The 19,158-nt window shown below is 39.2% G+C and overlaps 2 protein-coding genes across 3 annotated transcripts; one reads left to right on the forward strand and one right to left on the reverse strand.

The window, feature by feature from the left end:
* Nucleotides 1-2,867: 2,867 nt before the first annotated feature.
* LOC109468982 (TBC1 domain family member 17-like) lies at nt 2,868-11,110 on the reverse strand. The gene is made up of 12 exons (XM_019767366.1): nt 10,681-11,110; nt 10,189-10,306; nt 9,384-9,535; nt 8,871-8,961; nt 8,347-8,438; nt 7,973-8,076; nt 7,281-7,348; nt 6,631-6,777; nt 5,961-6,051; nt 5,119-5,267; nt 4,014-4,155; nt 2,868-3,448 (listed from the first exon to the last, which is right to left on the reverse strand). Exons 1-12 carry the CDS (start codon nt 10,828-10,830, stop codon nt 3,343-3,345), a joined length of 1,410 nt encoding a protein of 469 aa, XP_019622925.1. The 5' UTR covers nt 10,831-11,110; the 3' UTR covers nt 2,868-3,342.
* LOC109468983 (WD repeat-containing protein 61-like) lies at nt 11,111-18,566 on the forward strand. 2 transcript variants are annotated; one of them, XM_019767368.1, is made up of 11 exons: nt 11,111-11,142; nt 12,577-12,604; nt 13,153-13,258; nt 13,902-13,987; nt 14,455-14,541; nt 15,251-15,399; nt 15,807-15,900; nt 16,537-16,630; nt 17,159-17,251; nt 17,646-17,724; nt 18,337-18,566. In XM_019767368.1, exons 1-11 carry the CDS (start codon nt 11,140-11,142, stop codon nt 18,424-18,426), a joined length of 909 nt encoding a protein of 302 aa, XP_019622927.1. In that variant the 5' UTR covers nt 11,111-11,139; the 3' UTR covers nt 18,427-18,566. The 2 variants fall into 2 exon arrangements, with proteins under 2 accessions (XP_019622927.1, XP_019622926.1); XM_019767367.1 differs by lacking the exon at nt 11,111-11,142 and adding an exon at nt 12,182-12,285.
* Nucleotides 18,567-19,158: the final 592 nt, after the last annotated feature.

The following is a 19,158-nucleotide window of genomic DNA, read 5'->3' on the forward strand; positions in this document are numbered from 1 at the left end:
CCTGGATTATTTGAGGAACTCAAAATTTCCCTTTTTGGCAAGAAAATCTGCGTTAATGCTTGAACCAAGCTTGCGTTGATAGCGTGACGTTCCCGGTCTATCTGGACAAGCTCAAACGCAATTCTTCTTTTAAAGTCGTTGGTCTGCCATTGTCTACGATATTTGTAAAGTTGGGATGGGAACGGTAAACTGAATCATTGTGTGTATTGTGCACTGTTCTTGGCAGTAAGCTGTTAAAATGGTGTAGATTAAGTTAAATAAAGATACAAGGTCTTAGCCAGACTTAATGGTTTAAACAACGAAGTTATCAGTTGAGAATGACGAGTGTCAATGTAGAGAAGGAAGGAACCAGGACCTCGCACAGTCATATCATCTCTAAATCCCCTGACACGAGATTGAAAAACATGGCTTATTTATGGTGATTTGATGGTCACTTTTTCACTAGGGTTCAAGTAGTCTCTACCAGACTCTTTTGCAGGCTGAACTAAGATAAGAAATCGGTAATTGGCCAAAGGAGTTAGCCAGCCATACAGCCATACTCCGTACAGGCAAATTGAACCCTCTATGGTTGGCTGACTCCTTTGACCATTTACATCCCTTTTAGTTTTACAAAAGGTAGGTTAGTTTCTACTACTATGTATTTAGCCTGCAAAGGAGTCTTATAGAGACTATGGTTTAAGGTCTCCTTTGACGGGAAAGGGCAGAGAGACTTTATCTAGTCTAGACGAGCAAAAACTGCACAATTCTTCTTTTAAAGATGTTAGTCTGGCATTGTTTACAAGTTTTGGCAGCTTTTAAGACCAGTGAGAAGCAGAAAAATCTCTCTACACTTAGAACGGCAAACTCAATAATCTGTGCATTGCTTGCTAACATAACTGTTAAAATGGTGTAAATTAAGTTAAGCTCTTAGCTAGACATCATTATTTAAACAAGTTATTAGTTGTAGAGATCTTGATGTTTGAGAAAATCTACACGTAGAAATCTTTTGACTGTTAACTAAAAGGGTTAGGGCAATTACTTTGAAGGCCTGATTAGCTTATCTTGCACCTCTTTGCACATCAGTGTAGCTTTTGTATGACTACAAAATTGTGGCTAAAGGAAAATGCCAAAGAAATCCTTCCCTATGAAGTGGTAATCAAGTTCCAACTACCTTACATGCACGTTCACAGTGACTAAAGTCCAGTTTTGTATGGCTAAGTAGATAAACGTACATAGTGCGAGTATTTTTCACTGTAAATGTACATCGCTGTTTCCTAACACACATAACGAGTTTGACAAAAAAAGTTTCAAACAAAAAAGAAAAGTTGCCTTCACCATATAACCTAATGTGGTCATGAAGGTTGAAGAAATGATTTAACACAGAGAATGGTATGGTAAGGCCACACCAATTTAATTTGTTGGTTCTCGGATTTTTTCAGAAAAAATATGAAGCGACAGGGCGAAAAAAAATAAAAATAAAAACAGGTCTAGGCATCCTATTATAGGCTTAAATGCTACAAAATGAGCCATGAAGTCAACACAAAAGGCTGGGTTAAAATTTAAACATTGACTTTTGAACTTTTAATCAAACCACTGCAATGATAGATGGGAAAGCTGTAACAACTAGGAAGAAAAGGACTTTCCTCAACTGTTGGGGGCAAAACATGAGCATTTTTCAGTTGATTCAGGACCAGAATCAAATTTTTTTTTTTGCAAATCAGAAAAAAACGAAGAGGCGAATCCGAGAACCAACAAATTAAATTGGTGTGGCCTAAATAATAGACTCTTCATTGGATTAGACATACAAGAAAAACATTGCCAACAGTGAATATAATTATAGTTTTATTTATTTTTGAAAAATTAAAGTTTCATCCACCTATAATATCTCTTTAATTTACGTATACTTTTTTGTTCAATTACTAATCATTCTTTTTACTACATTACCTGAAATTTCATATATTGTATATGAATATGTCTAGTTATATTGCTCTATAACATTTCAATATCATTCAAATTTTTAATAGTAATTATGCAAATCAAATGATACTATATTCAAAGTTTTACGTATACTTACTTCTCCAGGCTTATGTTGTATGAATTATATCACATTCACAATTTATACATTGATATGGCTACTCTTGTTAGAAAGAAATTTATTTTCAGCTATATAAGACAGTACCACACTGGAATAATTTATGAATATATAATGCAAAGAATAATGTCAATATATACTAATATCCCATAATTTGAATCTATAATATGTATGTTATATATTCTCAATATATATTTTTTAATGCTTTCTTTCCCTGAACAAGTTAAAACATTAGATACATTGTACACCCTGCCATGTTTAACACTTTCAGAATGATTTATAAACATGCAACAAAGATTATTCTTATCTCATGCCTATTGAAACACATAACATTTTACGTGACTGTAAGGATAACTTTTTATGAGTTTCCATTAGAGCTGTGTACCGATACTCAGTACCGATACTGTACCGGAAAAATTGATTAGGTACAGGTCCAAAATACCTAATCCCTCCGTACCGGTACTGTACCTAAACAATTTCACACCAATTTTATGCCTATTTGTGACCTTAAATGTGGAAATAGCTGGTCGCCAATGGGTTCCAATGTAAGGACAGTGTGTTCATGAAAACAATAATACCTTACTTTTGCCTATATTTTATCTGAGCATTCTCCATAAACCAAAATTAAACCTTAACTATCAAGTGTATACATGTTTTTGTTGCTATTGAAAGAGTTCAGAAGAGCATGTAAATTGGTCGAATTTTTTAGGTACAGGTTCAGGTCCGGACCTGTACCTAAACCTGTGTACCTGTACCTGTACCTAAAATTTGTTTAGGTACACAGCTCTAGTTTCCATAGATAATCCAATTCTTTACCTTATGCACCAAAATTTCCCAGAGACCAACTTAAAGATTTATGCGTACTACAGGACTCAAAAATGTTTTCTGGTCATCTCAATTTTTTTGAGCGCTGAAGTCTTATAATTAGGGGGTCAAATCTTGACCCTCTGAAATGCTATTTTCTGCATTTTGCAGGGCAAACTTTGACTAATCTTGAGTTTAATGACATGGCTTTCTATGTCTTAACGTGCCAATTTAGTCTGTCAAACTCAAAGACATGACATATTTGTCACACGGCTGCATAATTCCATCAAATATTGGAAAAACTAACTAGAAAACTGGTCATATATGTAGTGTGTTGAGGAAAAATTCCAAGGAAAGCCCACAGAAGAAACAAATATCACGAGGACGAAAAAAAAATACAACATCCCTCCCTGTTCACCCTAGAGCAGTTTTTTCTTACCGCCATGCTGGCCTTTGACCCGGAAGTACTACTCTACAATCTGGAAGCAGTCGATGACTGACTTCCTGCAGTAAGACATGAAGATGGTTTCTGCCTTCCTCAGGATGTGGGCCAAGTCCATCTTCCCTGACAACCTAAGGAAACAACACAGACATGAGTGGCTGTTGGGTGATCCAACTCGCGGGAGGGCTGGGAACTGAGGGTGATGTGGAATACGCCGTGTTGTATTTTATCTATGTCATTTCCACCCTTTCAATGTAAAAATTTGATGCCCCTAAACCAAAAAATGCAACAATATCAATTCCAATGTCCAAATCCTGTATTCAAATTTTTGAAGCAGTGCAAGCAGTTAGGGCAAAATGCATTTAAATTATTCTATGGAAGCCATGGAAGCACGGGCCGTACCGTAAAGTACGGCCCAGCCTGGAACACTGTTATCAAAGGTTATCATAGTTGAACAAGTACATTATCAGTTGCTATTCTGAAGGAAAATCATTTAAGTTGCAAAATAGAAAACTTAAAGGCAATCAAGGTAATTAGAGATAGCAGACTCCATCCCCAAGTCAAGCTTTAGCACCTTCTGACAGAATAATTGTACAGAAACTGCAGACACAAAGAGCGATACAAAATAATAATACTTCACTCCCTTGTGGATGAAGTGCATTTGCAGCCAGAAAAGAAGAACAAACTTTAACTGACCCACTGACAGTTTGGAAGATCTCGGTGCCATCTCTACAGTTGAGCAGCTGTTGTCTGATGTTCTGCAGCATGGCCACACACACAAACAGCTCAAACGTGTATTCTGTGTTCAACGGAGCACCAACAACGCGGTTCTGTCCACCTACGTTTGTGGGGAAACACATAAAACTTAAGCTACATTATCTAGGATGGTAAATTATAGTTCAGGGTGGTGGATGGCTCTTCAGTACTAAGGCTGGGGAGGGTACAGTATAGTACAGGGTGGGGATGGGCTCTTCAGCACCAAGGCTGGGGACAGTACAGTATAGTACAGGGTGGGAGAAAGCTCTTCAGTACTAAGGCTGGGATAGTACAGTATAGTTCAGGGTGGGGGAAGGCTCTTCAGTACTTAGGCTGGGGAGGGCACAGTATAGTACATGGTGGGGGATGGCTCTTCAGTACTAAGGCTGGGGAGGGTACAGTATAGTACATGGTGGGGGAAGGCCCTTCAGTACTAAGGCTGGGGATAGTACAGTATAGTACAGGGAGGGAGAAGGCTCTTCAGTACTAAGGCTGGGGAGGGTACAGTATAGTACAGGCTGGGGAAGGTTCTTCAGCACTAAAGCTGGGGAGGGTACAGTACAACCCACCCTGGCAGGTCAGTATAGTACATGGTGGGGGATGGCTCTTCAGCACTAAGGCTGGGGAGGGTACAGTATAGTACAGGGTGGGGGAGGGCTCTTCAGTACTAAGGCTGGGGAGGGTACAGTGTGGTACAGGGTGGGGGATGGCTCTTCAGTACTAAGGCTGGGGAGGGTACAGCATACATAGAGTATAGGCTGGGGAAGGTTCTTCAGTACTAAAGTTGGGGAGGGTACAGTATAGTACAGAGTGGGGGAAGGCTCTTCAGCACTAAGGCTGGGGAGGGTACAGTATGGTACAGGGTGGGGTAAAGCTCTTCAGTTCTAAGGCTGGGGATAATACATTATAGTACAGAGTAGGGGAAGGTTCTTCATTCCTAAGGCTGGGGAGGGTACAGTATCATACAGGGGAAGGCTCTTCAGTACTGGGTAGTACTAATGCTAGGGAAGGTACAGTAAAGTATTCTAAACTGTGAAAAGTAGACCTTCACGAAGGAAGTCGCGTGCCCTCTCCTGGTCTCGAACTCTCTCCACATCTAGAGAGGACAGCTCCATGTGGTGACTGCTGATGATCTCGAACAGACGCAGAGCCTCCTCAAACGGAAACTCCCTCTTAAATCCTAACAAAAGCCACCTGGAAAGACAATAAAATCATACTAAACAAGAAGAACTCTAATATTTCATACCTCTAGCTTTATATAGGTTTGTTTTTCTATCATGTGCCAATGTAAACAATAGCCTGGATTGTAACACTCCTGGCTAATCATTGGTTTACAGCAAGGTTGCAAAGTTCTAGCTACCTGCAGAAGTCCTGGTAGTGGAAAAGTATAGTATTTAGAAAGTTTTTACGAATCGGATATATTTGCTCACCCACTGTGAGTTACAGCTGTGAACACAAAAATATGGACCAAATATAAAACACTTCTGGAGAAGGATGTCTCCTTTCCTGGAGGTAATGAGGTATGTTTCTAACACAAGAAAAAGTCTCCACTCCTAAATCTTTGCCAAAGAATGTTGTAAATTTCCTTCTTACCAAAGGTGACAAAATGTGCTACCTACATCAGGCTTCATCAACAATTAGCTCTCCCATTAACACTTTACAACTAAGGAAACATCTGAACAAAACTGAGTAAAGAGACTCTTTTTACACAACCAAGTCTTTTATTCACCCGACGTTTCGGTGACCATCTGTCACCTTCCTCGGGGCACCTTCAAATGTCGGCTGAATAAAAGACTTGGTTGTGTAAAAATAGTCTCTTTACTCAGTGTCTTACCAACCTGATGAAACTATTCACAGATGTTACCAAAACAATCGGCTAACTTTTACCTGTGACAGAATGTCATGTCTCCCACGTCACAGTTTTCCAAGTGGTTGAACAGTACAGTGTCCAGTTCCTTTAGCAGTTGCCTCACCAAATCTAGGATTTAAAAACAACAGAGTACATATAAGTCCAGTGTTCAAAATACACTGCACTCTTGCTCCATACTCAAACACATTCATTTATATGGTGAACATCCCCAACTCTGTCCTGCAACTTGTTACATAATGTAAATGAACACCACAGGGTGTCTGCTACAGCACCAGTTACCATGGTGAGAGACATATGGTCAAAGTCATTGACAGACTTTACTTGTTTGGAACAGAAAAAGAAGAAGGAACAGAGCAAAAACAATATGTTTTGCTTTTGTGAAGGTAAAAATAATAATGTGTGTCTAGCCTAGAACGTCGGCAGAACGTACTTCACCTGCGCGAAACCCGTAATGTGTTGTACATAGAAGTTCGGCAGAATGTCTCATATAAGGTTGTATTCGCTCATATAAGGTTAGCATTTCGACAGTAGTTTCCAAATGTTGTGTCGGAAAGAATATCCTCTGCAACAGGCAAAATTATGATGCAACGTTGACCAAAAACCCAACGAAAAATGCGTAAATACGGGGTTCTGCGCAGGCGCAGTACATTCTGTCGACGTGCTCTTTTTGTCTATGTCTAGCCTTACTGAGCTTCCTGAGCATGCCCTCCTCCATGAAGTCGGTCTGTATGGTCTCCATGTAACTGGAGAAGCACCAGAACGCTGCCACCTCCGAGTCCAGAACAACCAGGAACCGGCTCAGGATGTCGTTCATTCCCTGGGCGTAACCCACCTCTGCAAAAAGACAAAAGTGAAGTCTTTTTTTATTCCCTATTTCATGTGAATTCTTTTGTAAGGCTTTTCAGCATCTGATTCTTTTCATGTATGATTTGCTTCATGTGTTAAAGAGTTTGAAAAAAGTGGAAAATAAAATATATTAGATCTAGAGATGTCCCTATTGTGCATTTAGACGGTGGTAAAATGCATGTATACATTTTTACTTTTCCTCAGTGCCATTGAAGAAAGGTAGTGGATACTACCTACAACGTCTAACCGTTTCCAAAATCATATCCACTTGCTTGAGTAACTGTTTTTTTTTGCTTATCTTATTACCTGGATGTCTGACCTTCATCGACAAACAAGACTTCTGTATATTGTACCTATTGTGCATTTATTAAAAAGTACATGACTTTTGCATATCTGTCCACAAATGTCATTACAATTGAATGTTTCTGTTGAAAATGACACCATCACTATTGTATTTATCTAGTTCAGTATCACGAAAGGCTTAAGCTTACTTGGATGAAAGGCAGCAAAGGTGATGAGGATATTCCTGAGTATGGACAGGTGAGGGTTGCCACTGCCCCTGGAATGCAGAAATATACACTGTTACATAGCAAGCCTTTTCATTTCATTCATTTTTTCATTTATTTATTTTACCAGCAGAATACACTCAGGTTACAGTAAAAAACCTGTTTTTCAGGTAGTGCTGGGCATACAAGTACAAATACTGACAAACATTATACATTACAAGAAACAGACATAATCCAAAATGACATACAGTATAACAAAGGAACTCATTCATTTTCCACTATACATTCATAACATCACAATCCCTGACTGAATTGTACCAGCCCCACTGTCTGACGTTGCTTAAGTGACAAGTTATTCCACAGTTGGGGGCCGTAGAATCTTAAGCTCCCCTTGTAGCCGTTCAAACTTGCTACAGGGCAGTTCAACAGATAAGGGTCCCAGTCCGCAAACAGTTTGACAGCCGTGCGAGTGCGAGCTCTTATGATCGGTGGAGACTTCCACCTGAACATGTCAGAGATGTACAATGGAGCTTTACCTCGCACAGCATTGAAAACTGAAACAAGACTGAGTTTTTCTGTTCGATGTCTCAGAGACACCTTTTCCCGCAGTACCAAATAGTCCTGCATGGTGGCTCTGCTGCACAGCAAATTGAAACTCTGCTGCACAACAAACTTACTTGAAATATTCATGGCCTCTGTCCGTTCTGGGCACATCCTTGTCTATTATTCTCACAGCTTTTCGAATATCCTTCATGTTAATGGGTTGTCTGCCTGCAAAAACCTGTAAAAAAACAAACAAAACACAATGAGTTTTGCTTGTAAAAATACATGTTATCCTGACTTGACAATTGTATACTTCTAGTATAATGGAGTCTCTTAAAGGGGACTGGGCAAGAAATACCTCATAGCCATTACATTACAAGCAGGCTACCCAGTACCCCTTTAGAGTCTTTGTTTGCACTTTTCGCTACTTGTAGTTTGTTTTGTACCTACATGTAATATCTAATTGAATGTGAAATGTTAGATACATATTAATAATGTTCGTAACAACCTGTGCTTGTATTTCCAGGAACTGTAGCTGTTGCTGGGTCTCAGTACTGATGTTTGTAGTGTCCATGGCTGGTACCTTCATGTCTGCATCATCTGTTCAAACATTGGTGAGAGACAAACATGATTATCACACATGATACAAACTGTATACACATATTTTCACCTTCTTTTCATTTCTTGTTTTGCTAGACATCACAAGGGAAAATGTAAGGGTCATCCAAGTATGGACCAGATTCATTATAATTGCTGCATGTACATTGCATATCTACACACAATACATTTTTTTATCTGACACAATCACATTGTACAACAGTATCAATATGTGTATTCTATGCAAGACAGATCTTCCATCTTACATGATTTTGTATTTATCTTCTTTTAATTTCTTAGTTTGTTGCCATGAGGGAAATGTAAGGGTCATCCTAGTAATAGTAGTATGGACTGGATTCGATATTGCTGCATGTACATTGTACATCTACATGTCTTCTACTAGAAATACCTTTATATCAAAAGATGTTTATTTACCTGTAAAAGACTCCACTTTGAGGTCAAGGTCATCATCCAGGTACTCAGCTGACACGCCCTGCTCCTGCTCTGTCTTTCCCAGGCTGCTCATCTGGAGGGAAGGAAGGAAGGAATGAACAGGTGTGTGGATGGATGGATGGATGGATGGATGTATAGAGGGATGGATGGATGGATGGATGGATGGATGGATGGATGGATGGATGGATGGATGGATGGATGGATGGATGGATGGATGGATGGGTGGGTGGGTGGGTGTTTGTGTGGATGGATGGATGGATGGATGCATGCATGGATGGATGGATGTGTGCATGTATGCATGGACAGATGAAATAGATGCTTGATCTATTTATTTTAATCTGCTAAAATGATGATCAGTTCTTCAATACATTTAGTCTATACAGGCTTACACCACAGTGAAGAACATAATGTAGAGTAAGTTTAAACCCGCCTCTGTTACCTTAAAAACCACTAAATATCCACCCACAAACTATGAGTAAGAGTAGATGCCCTTACAGTGAGGAGTGTTTTCCACCTGGCCTTGAGTTGATGGTACTTGAAGTGGTGTTCTGCAGACATGACCTCCCGTTCTCGTGCCGTGGAGAGGAACGGGTACAGTCCAAACATGAACTGCCAGGTGTCCTTCCTAACTGTGGGGTCAACTCCTCCTGGAGAATATTACAGGACTGATCTGTCACAGAGTTCTGTTATACTGTTATTGCTATACAGGATACTGTAAATCCCTTTATGTTTGTGAAAGCAAAAGTTCACAGTCTGGGAAAACATGGACATGTTTGGGTCAACTCCTCCTGTGGAATAGTATTACAAGACAGAGTTTTACAGTGAGTGTTATTACTATACTGTAATTCAGTTATGTTCGCAGTACTAAATTAGCAAAAGTTCACAATCTGAGAAAAATGGACATGCTCAGGGAACAATACGTTTGGCGGTAGGTGCAGAAAAAGAAAGCCGGCAAATTATCTTTCATGGTAATGATAAGTTCATGGTACGGTAGTGACCACAAAAACTGTGAATACAAAAGTACCACGAAAAAAATTGAAAAAAGGAAGATTTTACCATGAATGAACCTCAATGCTTGGTAGGAAAATAAAGTTTTTAAAGTTTTTAAGGTTTATTAATTTTTTTCTCTGGACAGTTCCAAATGAATATTTGTACAGTCTCTAAAATATTATTAAGTTTCTGTGACATACTATAATCTCTCAAAATGGAAGGATGCCTACTACTACTGACTACTGTAAGAAATAGATCATATTTAGGTTCTAATATCTGAATTTGATGATTTTTTGTTCAAAGACTCTACCTCTGAAGACAGCTTTCCTGAGGGCATGTTCATTCACAAGTCGACCATCAGGGTCCAACATGGACTGAAACGTAGGCTTGTCCAATGGTGGCTGGCAACACACACTCTGGGGTGGGCTCTGGGTCATACAGAAACAGAAATGTAACAACATATACGATTGGTTGTAGTACAACTTGCACAATCTCAAGCTTAAGCCTGTTTTGGTAACTTCTTTAATTTTGTCTTAGTTACTAGGCTGCAACATATACGTAAAATGTAAATATTTGTAAATAACTATTTTTTAAAGATTTCTTTTGCCTAAATTTGTATCTGTGACCATGCAGACATAATGTAAACCTTAAAACTTTGAAGCTAAATTCTCTTTAAATTTGTATCTTTTATCGTACAACATAAGTGCATATTTTCATAGTTTATTTGTACATTCAACTGACATTATTTTTCTGGCACACTGTTTGAATCATACTAATAGAAACACAGGTTAACGTTAGTTACCTCTTCCTCTTGAGGTAATTCCTCCTTCATGGCTCCAAGACTTGTCAGTCCCGGCGGGGTTTCCACCATTTCGTAAGAGGAGTCATAACTACACGACCTGGTCAGAACTGTGTCTTCTACGTCACTTCTAAACGCCATCCTTTCAAACATTTCACAAGAAAGACGTTTTCACAAAAGTCAGAGCTACGTCCAAGCTGTCACAGATATCCAAGTCGTCAGTTTTGCCTCAATGTTCGCACTTTTAACCTCCTCTTACGAGACTTTTATCTTAAATTCATGTTGCAAGGTACTTATTGGCACTGAAAAATGATGTAACAGTTATTTTGAATGGTTGTCACGCGGTGTTTAGCTCACAAATTACACCCAAACAAAGTCACTTCCGCCTTTTCTAACTCGTGGCGGCCATTTTGAACGTGACGTCACGCCAACTTCAAAGGTCAAAGGTCGTACGAATCCAAAATGGTGGGTATCCACGCTTTTTTGTTACCGTGCAGGTTTTTTGTTTGTTTTCGGGGTATTGTTGAGAGGGAATTGTGATATTTTTGTTCACATATGTGCTAGGCTTCACTCTGATGAATATGGCGTGTAAAGGGTTGTAGGGTTTCTGTCAGAAATGTCTGTTAAGCACACTTTTTCTCCGTTGTTAGGGAACCTGGTTTTGCCCCCCTCCCACCACATGTTGAAAACTATATGTTCAAAGGAGGTTTTAAAGCTCCTTGTTTTGTCCAAAGCGGTGTTCAGTTTTGTCAGTAACACTATTGAAGTATATGCTATGATGTATTATTATGTGCATACTACAGAAATTCTGATTTTTCTATTACAGTGTCTATAAATTTATTATACTAAGTACTGTAACGATTAACAGTTACAAACTTACATGAGTATTTATGGGGTATTGAAAATATTACAACTGTTATCATAAGATATGCAAGTTGTGTAGTAGTACTTAAGCCAGCCTATGGACGCATATACAGTTATGGTTGAAAAACTTTTGAATATCAGTAATGCAGAAGTGGGCCATTTTTGTTGCCATTCACTGTTTTGAATTAATACAATTATCATATGTGGAGGGGGTTGAGAAGTCTGCCATACCTGTCTGCCTTCAGAATGTTGGTACTAGTAATGCATTGTATGTGTATATTATTTGTATGTATTATATGTATGCATGTGTTCCTTATTTTCATATATGGGAAAATACCATTCATGCTCCAGTTACCCCGATCTGTATGCAAATTATTTATTATGATTGCTTTATTCCTCCAACTTTAATATACTGGTAACTTTTTGCTGTCAAGCTAAATCATTTAATAATATTGCCATTTGGTTTGTTTCATGTGTTGCATTCAGAGCTTTGAATTCTGACTACTAGCTTGTATGTTTTTAATTCTTAAACTTTAAACTTGTGTTTTAAGTTTTTGTTGGAAAATTCCTGCTTGCAGATAGGTATTTTTACACCGATTTGCATACAGATAATGCCATTTTTCCGTCTCCTCAGTGCTAGTGCTTTGTGACCTCTAGATCTGCTGAACGCTGACTCTTTGCATGTGCAAAACCCCTGCAATTGGTCTAACTTATTGACAGTTAATATTAACCATGAGTTCACAGGTTGGTCTGCATGATGTGTGCTTTTGCATGTTTTTTGTGGTGGGTTGCAGTGCAGTGAAAATGTCTTGTTTTACTTTTTTTAATACCTGGTGCAGCGTAGCTTAGATTTAGGTACATGTACTAAAATTATGCTTTTGTGTTTTGGATTTTTGTTCTTTTGTTTTTGTACTAGAACAATAATTATTAAGTCAGAAAGACAAGTTACTAAAGCTTATAAATGAAGCAAATATTATTTTTTTGTTTCTTATAACCCTGTTAACCATGTACATGTCTGTTTATTATTTCCAACAGTATAGCATCCTGTTCAAACAGGAGAATGGTAAGTACATTGTGATTATGTTTACACTTTTCACTGGTTAAGGAGTGGGTGAAGGGGACATGGGTATTGGCTTGGATTATTTAGTCCAAAGATTCAATACTAGTACAGGTCTATACCTAAAGGTAAACCTGAAGCTAATAAGGTATACCAGTAGGTACTAATAATATAATGATCAATTAGTTCCACTGGAGCATAATGCCTAGAATGTGATATACCAAGTTTCATCACAATACAAAAGCAGCAACTACTAGTAGTTCAAACTGTTGTCAATTAACACACACACACACAAACACACACACACACACAGTGTCACATACATGCCCACACAAACACATGAACACACACACAGCGTCACATAACTATGTTACATGCACACACACACACACACACACACACACAGAGCGTCACATTCATGCACACACACACACACACATACACACACACACACAATTGCACACACCATACAAAAAAATACCTCCTCATGAAGGTAATATTACAGAGTATATGATTTTGTTCTCAAGTTATACTTTCATGCGTTACTTCCCCAGCCCACGATGATGCCATCTGGAGCTGTGCGTGGGCGCGCTCGGAGACCGATGGCGTGGACAACATCGTCACAGGGTCTGTGGATGATAGCGTGAAGGTGTGGAAATGGTGGGTGTCAGATAATCACCAAGCAGATCTTTCGGTGGGGGAAGACAGTATCCAATTGGCCAGACTGTAACAATGTCTCACGTTACAGTCTGGCCAATTGGATACTGTCTTCCCCCCCGAAAGATCTGCTTGGAGATTAGGTTTCAGATAGCGTGAAGGTTTCAGAATCAGACCTCATCGATTTAAGCCTTTGGTCCTCGGATTTAAGAATAAGTAATTAAAAGTAATTTATGTTTGTGTTAATTTGAATTTTATTTACTTATTGATTGTGTTCCCGTGACACCCCCCCCCCCCCAACTGGACCTCTGGGAAGAGCGGCTAAGGCTGACAGGACATTTCCAGTATAAATAAGGGCTATTGATTGATTGATTGGCTGATTGATTGATTGATTGATTGATTGAAGAAAATTTATCTGAAGTGGGGGATCAAAACAAAAACACTGTCACTGGGGGATAATCTTTACCATAGTAATTACTAATATTCCCACAAGCCACCTGTTTTCATATGACTCCTTTATTCTTTATTACTATATACATGTACTTCTTACTTTTCTTCACACAGTACCAAACTTCTTACTTAGCGCCCACTGTGGCCTTTTAACTCCATGATTTCACTTAGTCAGCTAAAATCTTGTGTTGGGCAGGGTTGATGAGAAGTTGGAGCTAAGATGGACCCTTGAGGGACACCAGCTAGGTGTGGTGTCTGTGGACATGAACCAGGAAGGAACCAGTATCCTTACATGCACATACATGTGTATACATGTACATTCACATTAAGTTATCACCAATTGCAACTTCAGATAAATGCGTTACTATGAGTAATGTGTTGCTATGTCACATGTAACATACATTGTACATTGAATACTCTTTACTTAGATCTTTATTTTAAACATTAAGATTTGTGGATCTCAAAATGAAATCTTTGATATCATGAGAAATATCACAAGAAGCAGTTTCCCATAGTGTCTTATGTGATACACTGTATGTTGCAATCTCTTGCCCGAAGGCAAAGTAGAAATAACAAAACATGGTTAGCTAAATCTAGTTCTCTTGGGATTGGCTTCTTAAAATGTAGTGGAAGATATTGTCACATGCATGTACTCTGTATGCATCTTGCTTGTAATTGTAGGATCATCATTATCTACATTTTTTTATCAGATTCTGTCAATTTTATATGACCCTTGACCTTGTCACCAGTGGTTGCCTCCAGCTCTCTAGATGCCCATATAAGGTTATGGGATATTGAGACAGGGAAACAGATGAGGAGCATGGATGCTGGACCAGGTAATATATGCGCATATTAATTTAGTCATCTCTTTAAAAGCTCAAGTGATAGTGCTTGCATATTTCTAACGAAATTATGCCACACTGACATAATTTTATGGATGACATCCTTTGAAGACCCCCAAACTAGTGTGCATGGGCGAATGAAAAAAAAGTTCAGCCAAAAGTAAAAAGGTAAACCACAGGAATACAAAGCTGGTACTGTGAATTTGCGGTAGTACATAGCGACTTTTACGAAAAGCCAGCACTTGCTGGCCCTTTGCCGAATTTATGAATCTGCACTGCAAATTAAGTCAGTGCGGTCTTACAGGTTACGTGCATGTGCAGTATGTTCTACTGTTGTGCTAAAGACTGCTTTTCTATTATGCCCTGTAGTTTTAATCTCAAAGCCATGTGATATTTTTATATCATTGACTGACTGTGTGTTGATTGGTTGTAGTTTTTTTTTTTTTTTTAACGGTGTCGCTCAATGCAAGGCCATTGGCCACTTCTAGGCATAGAGCTAGCCTGTAACTGTACCAGCAACTCTTCTCCCTGAGTCAGAAACATCCTCACAAGTAGTGAGGACTAACTGACCCAATAGGAGAAGCAGGGGTTACGAGGCTGGTCGGGAAAATTCCCTACCCCTTTTTAGACCATAATGGTTTGTTCCACTTCCGCTCACGTGGGTTCTTTAACGTGCTTGAGGTGTGTCTCTTCTCAAACTTAGTTGATGCGTGGACTGTCGCCTTCTCCCCCGACTCACGGTTCATCGCGTCCGGCAGTCACGGCGGTAAGGTCAACATCTTCAACGTCGAGAACGGGAAGAAAGAAACATCGCTGGACACCAGGGGAAAATTCACTCTCAGCATTGCCTATGTATGTTTTCCAAACAACTATAAAAGGGGTGCTAGTGTAACAGAAATGAAAAGAAACAGTGGGGGTCGCTGGAAGACTGACGAAAAATGTCCGGACTATGCATGATGTACAAACTAATATTACAAACTGCTGGAAGTACTAATACCTAATACCAGCCCAGAAAAGAATGAGAAACAGTCATGCCTGAGTTATCAACCAAGAATTGGTTGATAAACCTGTATTTTCCAAGAACTATTGTAGAGTGGAAATTCGAAGCTGGTACGTTACACAGAAAACGCTTCGAGGATATGTGATTTTAAATTGTCCTTGTAATTATCAGTAATATTGTTGTCATCGAACAAGTACTAGTAAACAAACAGTGAAATGTGAAAAAGGCAATGAAAGTCTTTTTGTCGATTTGTTTCCAGAGTCCGGATGGGAAGTATGTTGCCTGTGGAGCTATTGACGGCATCATCAACATATTTGACATCACAACAGGGAAACTACTCCACACGTTAGAGGGTTTGTATTTCAAGCTTTCTGTGCTTTGGGTGAAACCATATTCATCACATATACATCCTTGTTTCAACTTTATATTGATTGCATCAACTCTACAGAAGTCAATCTAGCAGAGGGAACAAATGTAAAGATTAATGAATGTTTATCTGGACTGATTCTCAGTCAGTGATTAAGAAACCTGAGCTTCTACAGAATATATAAAATGTCCACAACCACTCCAGGAGGTGTCCCAATCAGCCCCTGACAGGGAGGGACTGAGTAACACAGGCTAGAAGTGGTGGAATTTTACAGGCTAGAAGTGGAGGATGTCTCTAAAAACAACATTAAAACATAGGGGTTTATCAGCATGGTGCCAATGACATGCCATTAAGGTGTTCACTTTATAACAATGGTTAGCCTGGGTGCCATCCTATTTGCTTATCAGGGCTCCCATGCTCACTTTGAGAGTGTACATGTATGTGAGCATGGCATACAAATACAATGTAGAATGATTCTATTTGTATGCCATGCTCACATACATGTACACTCTCAAAGTGAGCATGGGAGCCCTGATAAGCAAATAGGATGGCACCCAGGCTAACCATTGTTATGAAGTGTATACCTTCTACATACATGTATGATTATGAATCCTTGTGACAGGTCACGCTATGCCTATCCGATCACTGGCCTTCTCCGGAGACTCCCAGCTTCTGGTTACAGCTTCAGACGACAGCCACATCAAGATATATGACGTGTAAGCTTCAATCATTATTATTAGGAAAATTCGTCTGTGTTGGTAGTTACATATTTAAAGTTAAAACTTTTGATCCAACACAAAACCAGTCACTCTGGTCTTCCTCAGTGGACTGATCCAGTGAGACTTGTCATGTGGCTTCTTTGAAGTCAACACTAGTACTGGGTCAAAGGTATCTGGCAGTGATAATCATTATTATTGTTTACTCCTCTCCACCAAAGTAGAGCAGGCTGAGGGAAAATAATTTACCAGGGGAGCTTGGCCAACAGACTTAATTTGCCCAAAATTTTCCTCTTACTATTTTACTATTCATAACCCCTTATATGAAGGCCTGGTGGGGGCTAGTTGTTTGCAGATCAGGCTGATACTTATTACTTTCTATAGATTATGTGAAAGTTTGGTTTGTCCATTCTTCTTTGGCAAAACGTTTAGCAGAAAATGTTCAAGATTTAGAGCTGTGTGTGTTTGATTCTTAGTAGAATGGTCGCCATTCCAGTAACTGTATGTGTGTAATGTTTTTGCCCACAGTCAGCATGCGTCTCTGTCCCACACCCTAAGCGGGCACGCCTCCTGGGTACTGAACGTGTCTTTTTCACCAGACAACACTCATTTTGTATCAAGGTAAGGCATTGTACAAGTCAACAGAAATTTCTTTATTTCACTTGTCTATTTGTTTCAGGCATTTATCTCAGCACAATGTTACATATATTATTACACGTGACATTCCTTGGATGCGCTCATGGCTTTTGGCCTTCCACATCCACATCTTTCTAGGCCACTTCTCACTGAGTGTCAAATCATTGTTTTTAATACTCTATGTACTATGTAATAAGGACGAAATTTGGGTATTTGCCCGCGAGAGCCTTACCGAATAAAATATGATTTGATTTGATTCTTTGACAGGGGAGTTTGGCCACCATAGAGTTCATGTAACATCTGATTCAGATTTTTTTAGAGGGTCTTTGAAACCTGTGATGACTGTAGTTCATTTATTTTGTTGTGAATATTTTCCCAGTTCCTCAGACAAGAGTGTGAAGGTGTGGGATGGGAGAATGAGACAGTGTGCACACACATTCTTCGACCATCTGGATCAGGTATGTATATTATATATGAGAACTCATTTGCAAAATAACAAAATTGAGATTTATGCTTCACAAAAAAGTAGGAAAGAATTACCAATCATGCTAGTTGCTCAACATATTTTAAACATTATATGCCATGATATATTGTTTGAATGTGTAAAATAATGTATAGGACTACAAATTACCTACGTAAACTTAATGATTCATAGCAATTGTAGTGCACACTTTTGCCCTGTTCACAATATGATTAAATCCACATCTGGGATCCAATCAGTCCGATTGAATCAGGACTGCCTCTTATCGTGATTGGATCCTGATGCGTGCACACTTGTCAGCTCATCCGATCGCGATTGCGTTCCTTCCGCACAGGAATTGCAAGAGATGGATTTGATGAATTGCGATTCAAGCGTGATTGGTGCGTTCAGGTTCAGAAAAATCAATCGTGATTCAATCGTGATTGGACCACAATCACAATTCAATCGCGATTCGCGATTCTATTTGTGACAAATAGAATAGATATTCCCTGATAGAATGTCTTGTTTTTACATGTGTACAAAATGTGAACTTTTTTTTCAGAAGATGATCGTTACTAACTGTCATGATTATGTTTGTTTCCATGACAAGGTATGGTGCGCGGAGTATAACACCAACGGAACCAAGATAGTGTCTGTGTCCGATGACAGAGCCATCCACATCTATGACTGTCCTTTGTAAATGTGTGCCTTTGTGTTATTGAAAGTCCTTCCCGCAACATATAGTGTATAGTAGTGATGCATACCGGTTCACTGGACTTGGATCCGGACTTGTAAGAATGTTTAGGTTCAAGTCCAAAAAAACCTAGAAGTCAAGAACCGAGTCCGGACTTATTACCATAAAAGACCATTTCACATACCCCTTTTCTTCCAAACCACCTAAAACCTTCCGTTGATTGTAAAATCTTTGCTGCAAAACGAAGAAAACATTGCCATCGGGCATCGTCAAGTACCGGCCTCCATGTTATGTGGCCAAAGTTTCACCCAGACAACATTGCAAGGTTGCCAACATGCAATTTTGTATATGCCATGGGTTTAGGTCCGGACTTACAAGTCTGGACCTGAACCTAAACCTCTGGACATGAATCCGGACCTGAACCTAAAATTGGGTTTAGGTATGCATCACTAGTGTATAGGGCAGCTTCCATCTCCATTTCTATAGGCCTCAGGCCACACAGCTGTGCAAGTGATACAGCAGAGGGCTAGTCCACTGGTAGTTGTGTGTGTTCAACCCCAGTATTCTTCTCTATCTATGAGTGAAGAGAAAAATGGGGAACTGTATAAAAAGCTAACATAGAAAAAGGCGAGTATAGTTTTTCACTCCCTTCTTTGGCTCTGTTGTCCGGTTAACATTGGTACAATGTGAAACTGAGAGAAAGCAAAGAAATAATCTTTCACTGGTTGTGATAGAGAA

This window comes from Branchiostoma belcheri, unplaced genomic scaffold (assembly GCF_001625305.1).
Source record: "Branchiostoma belcheri isolate BF01 breed outbred unplaced genomic scaffold, Haploidv18h27 scaffold2, whole genome shotgun sequence".
Lineage (NCBI taxonomy): Eukaryota > Metazoa > Chordata > Leptocardii > Amphioxiformes > Branchiostomatidae > Branchiostoma > Branchiostoma belcheri.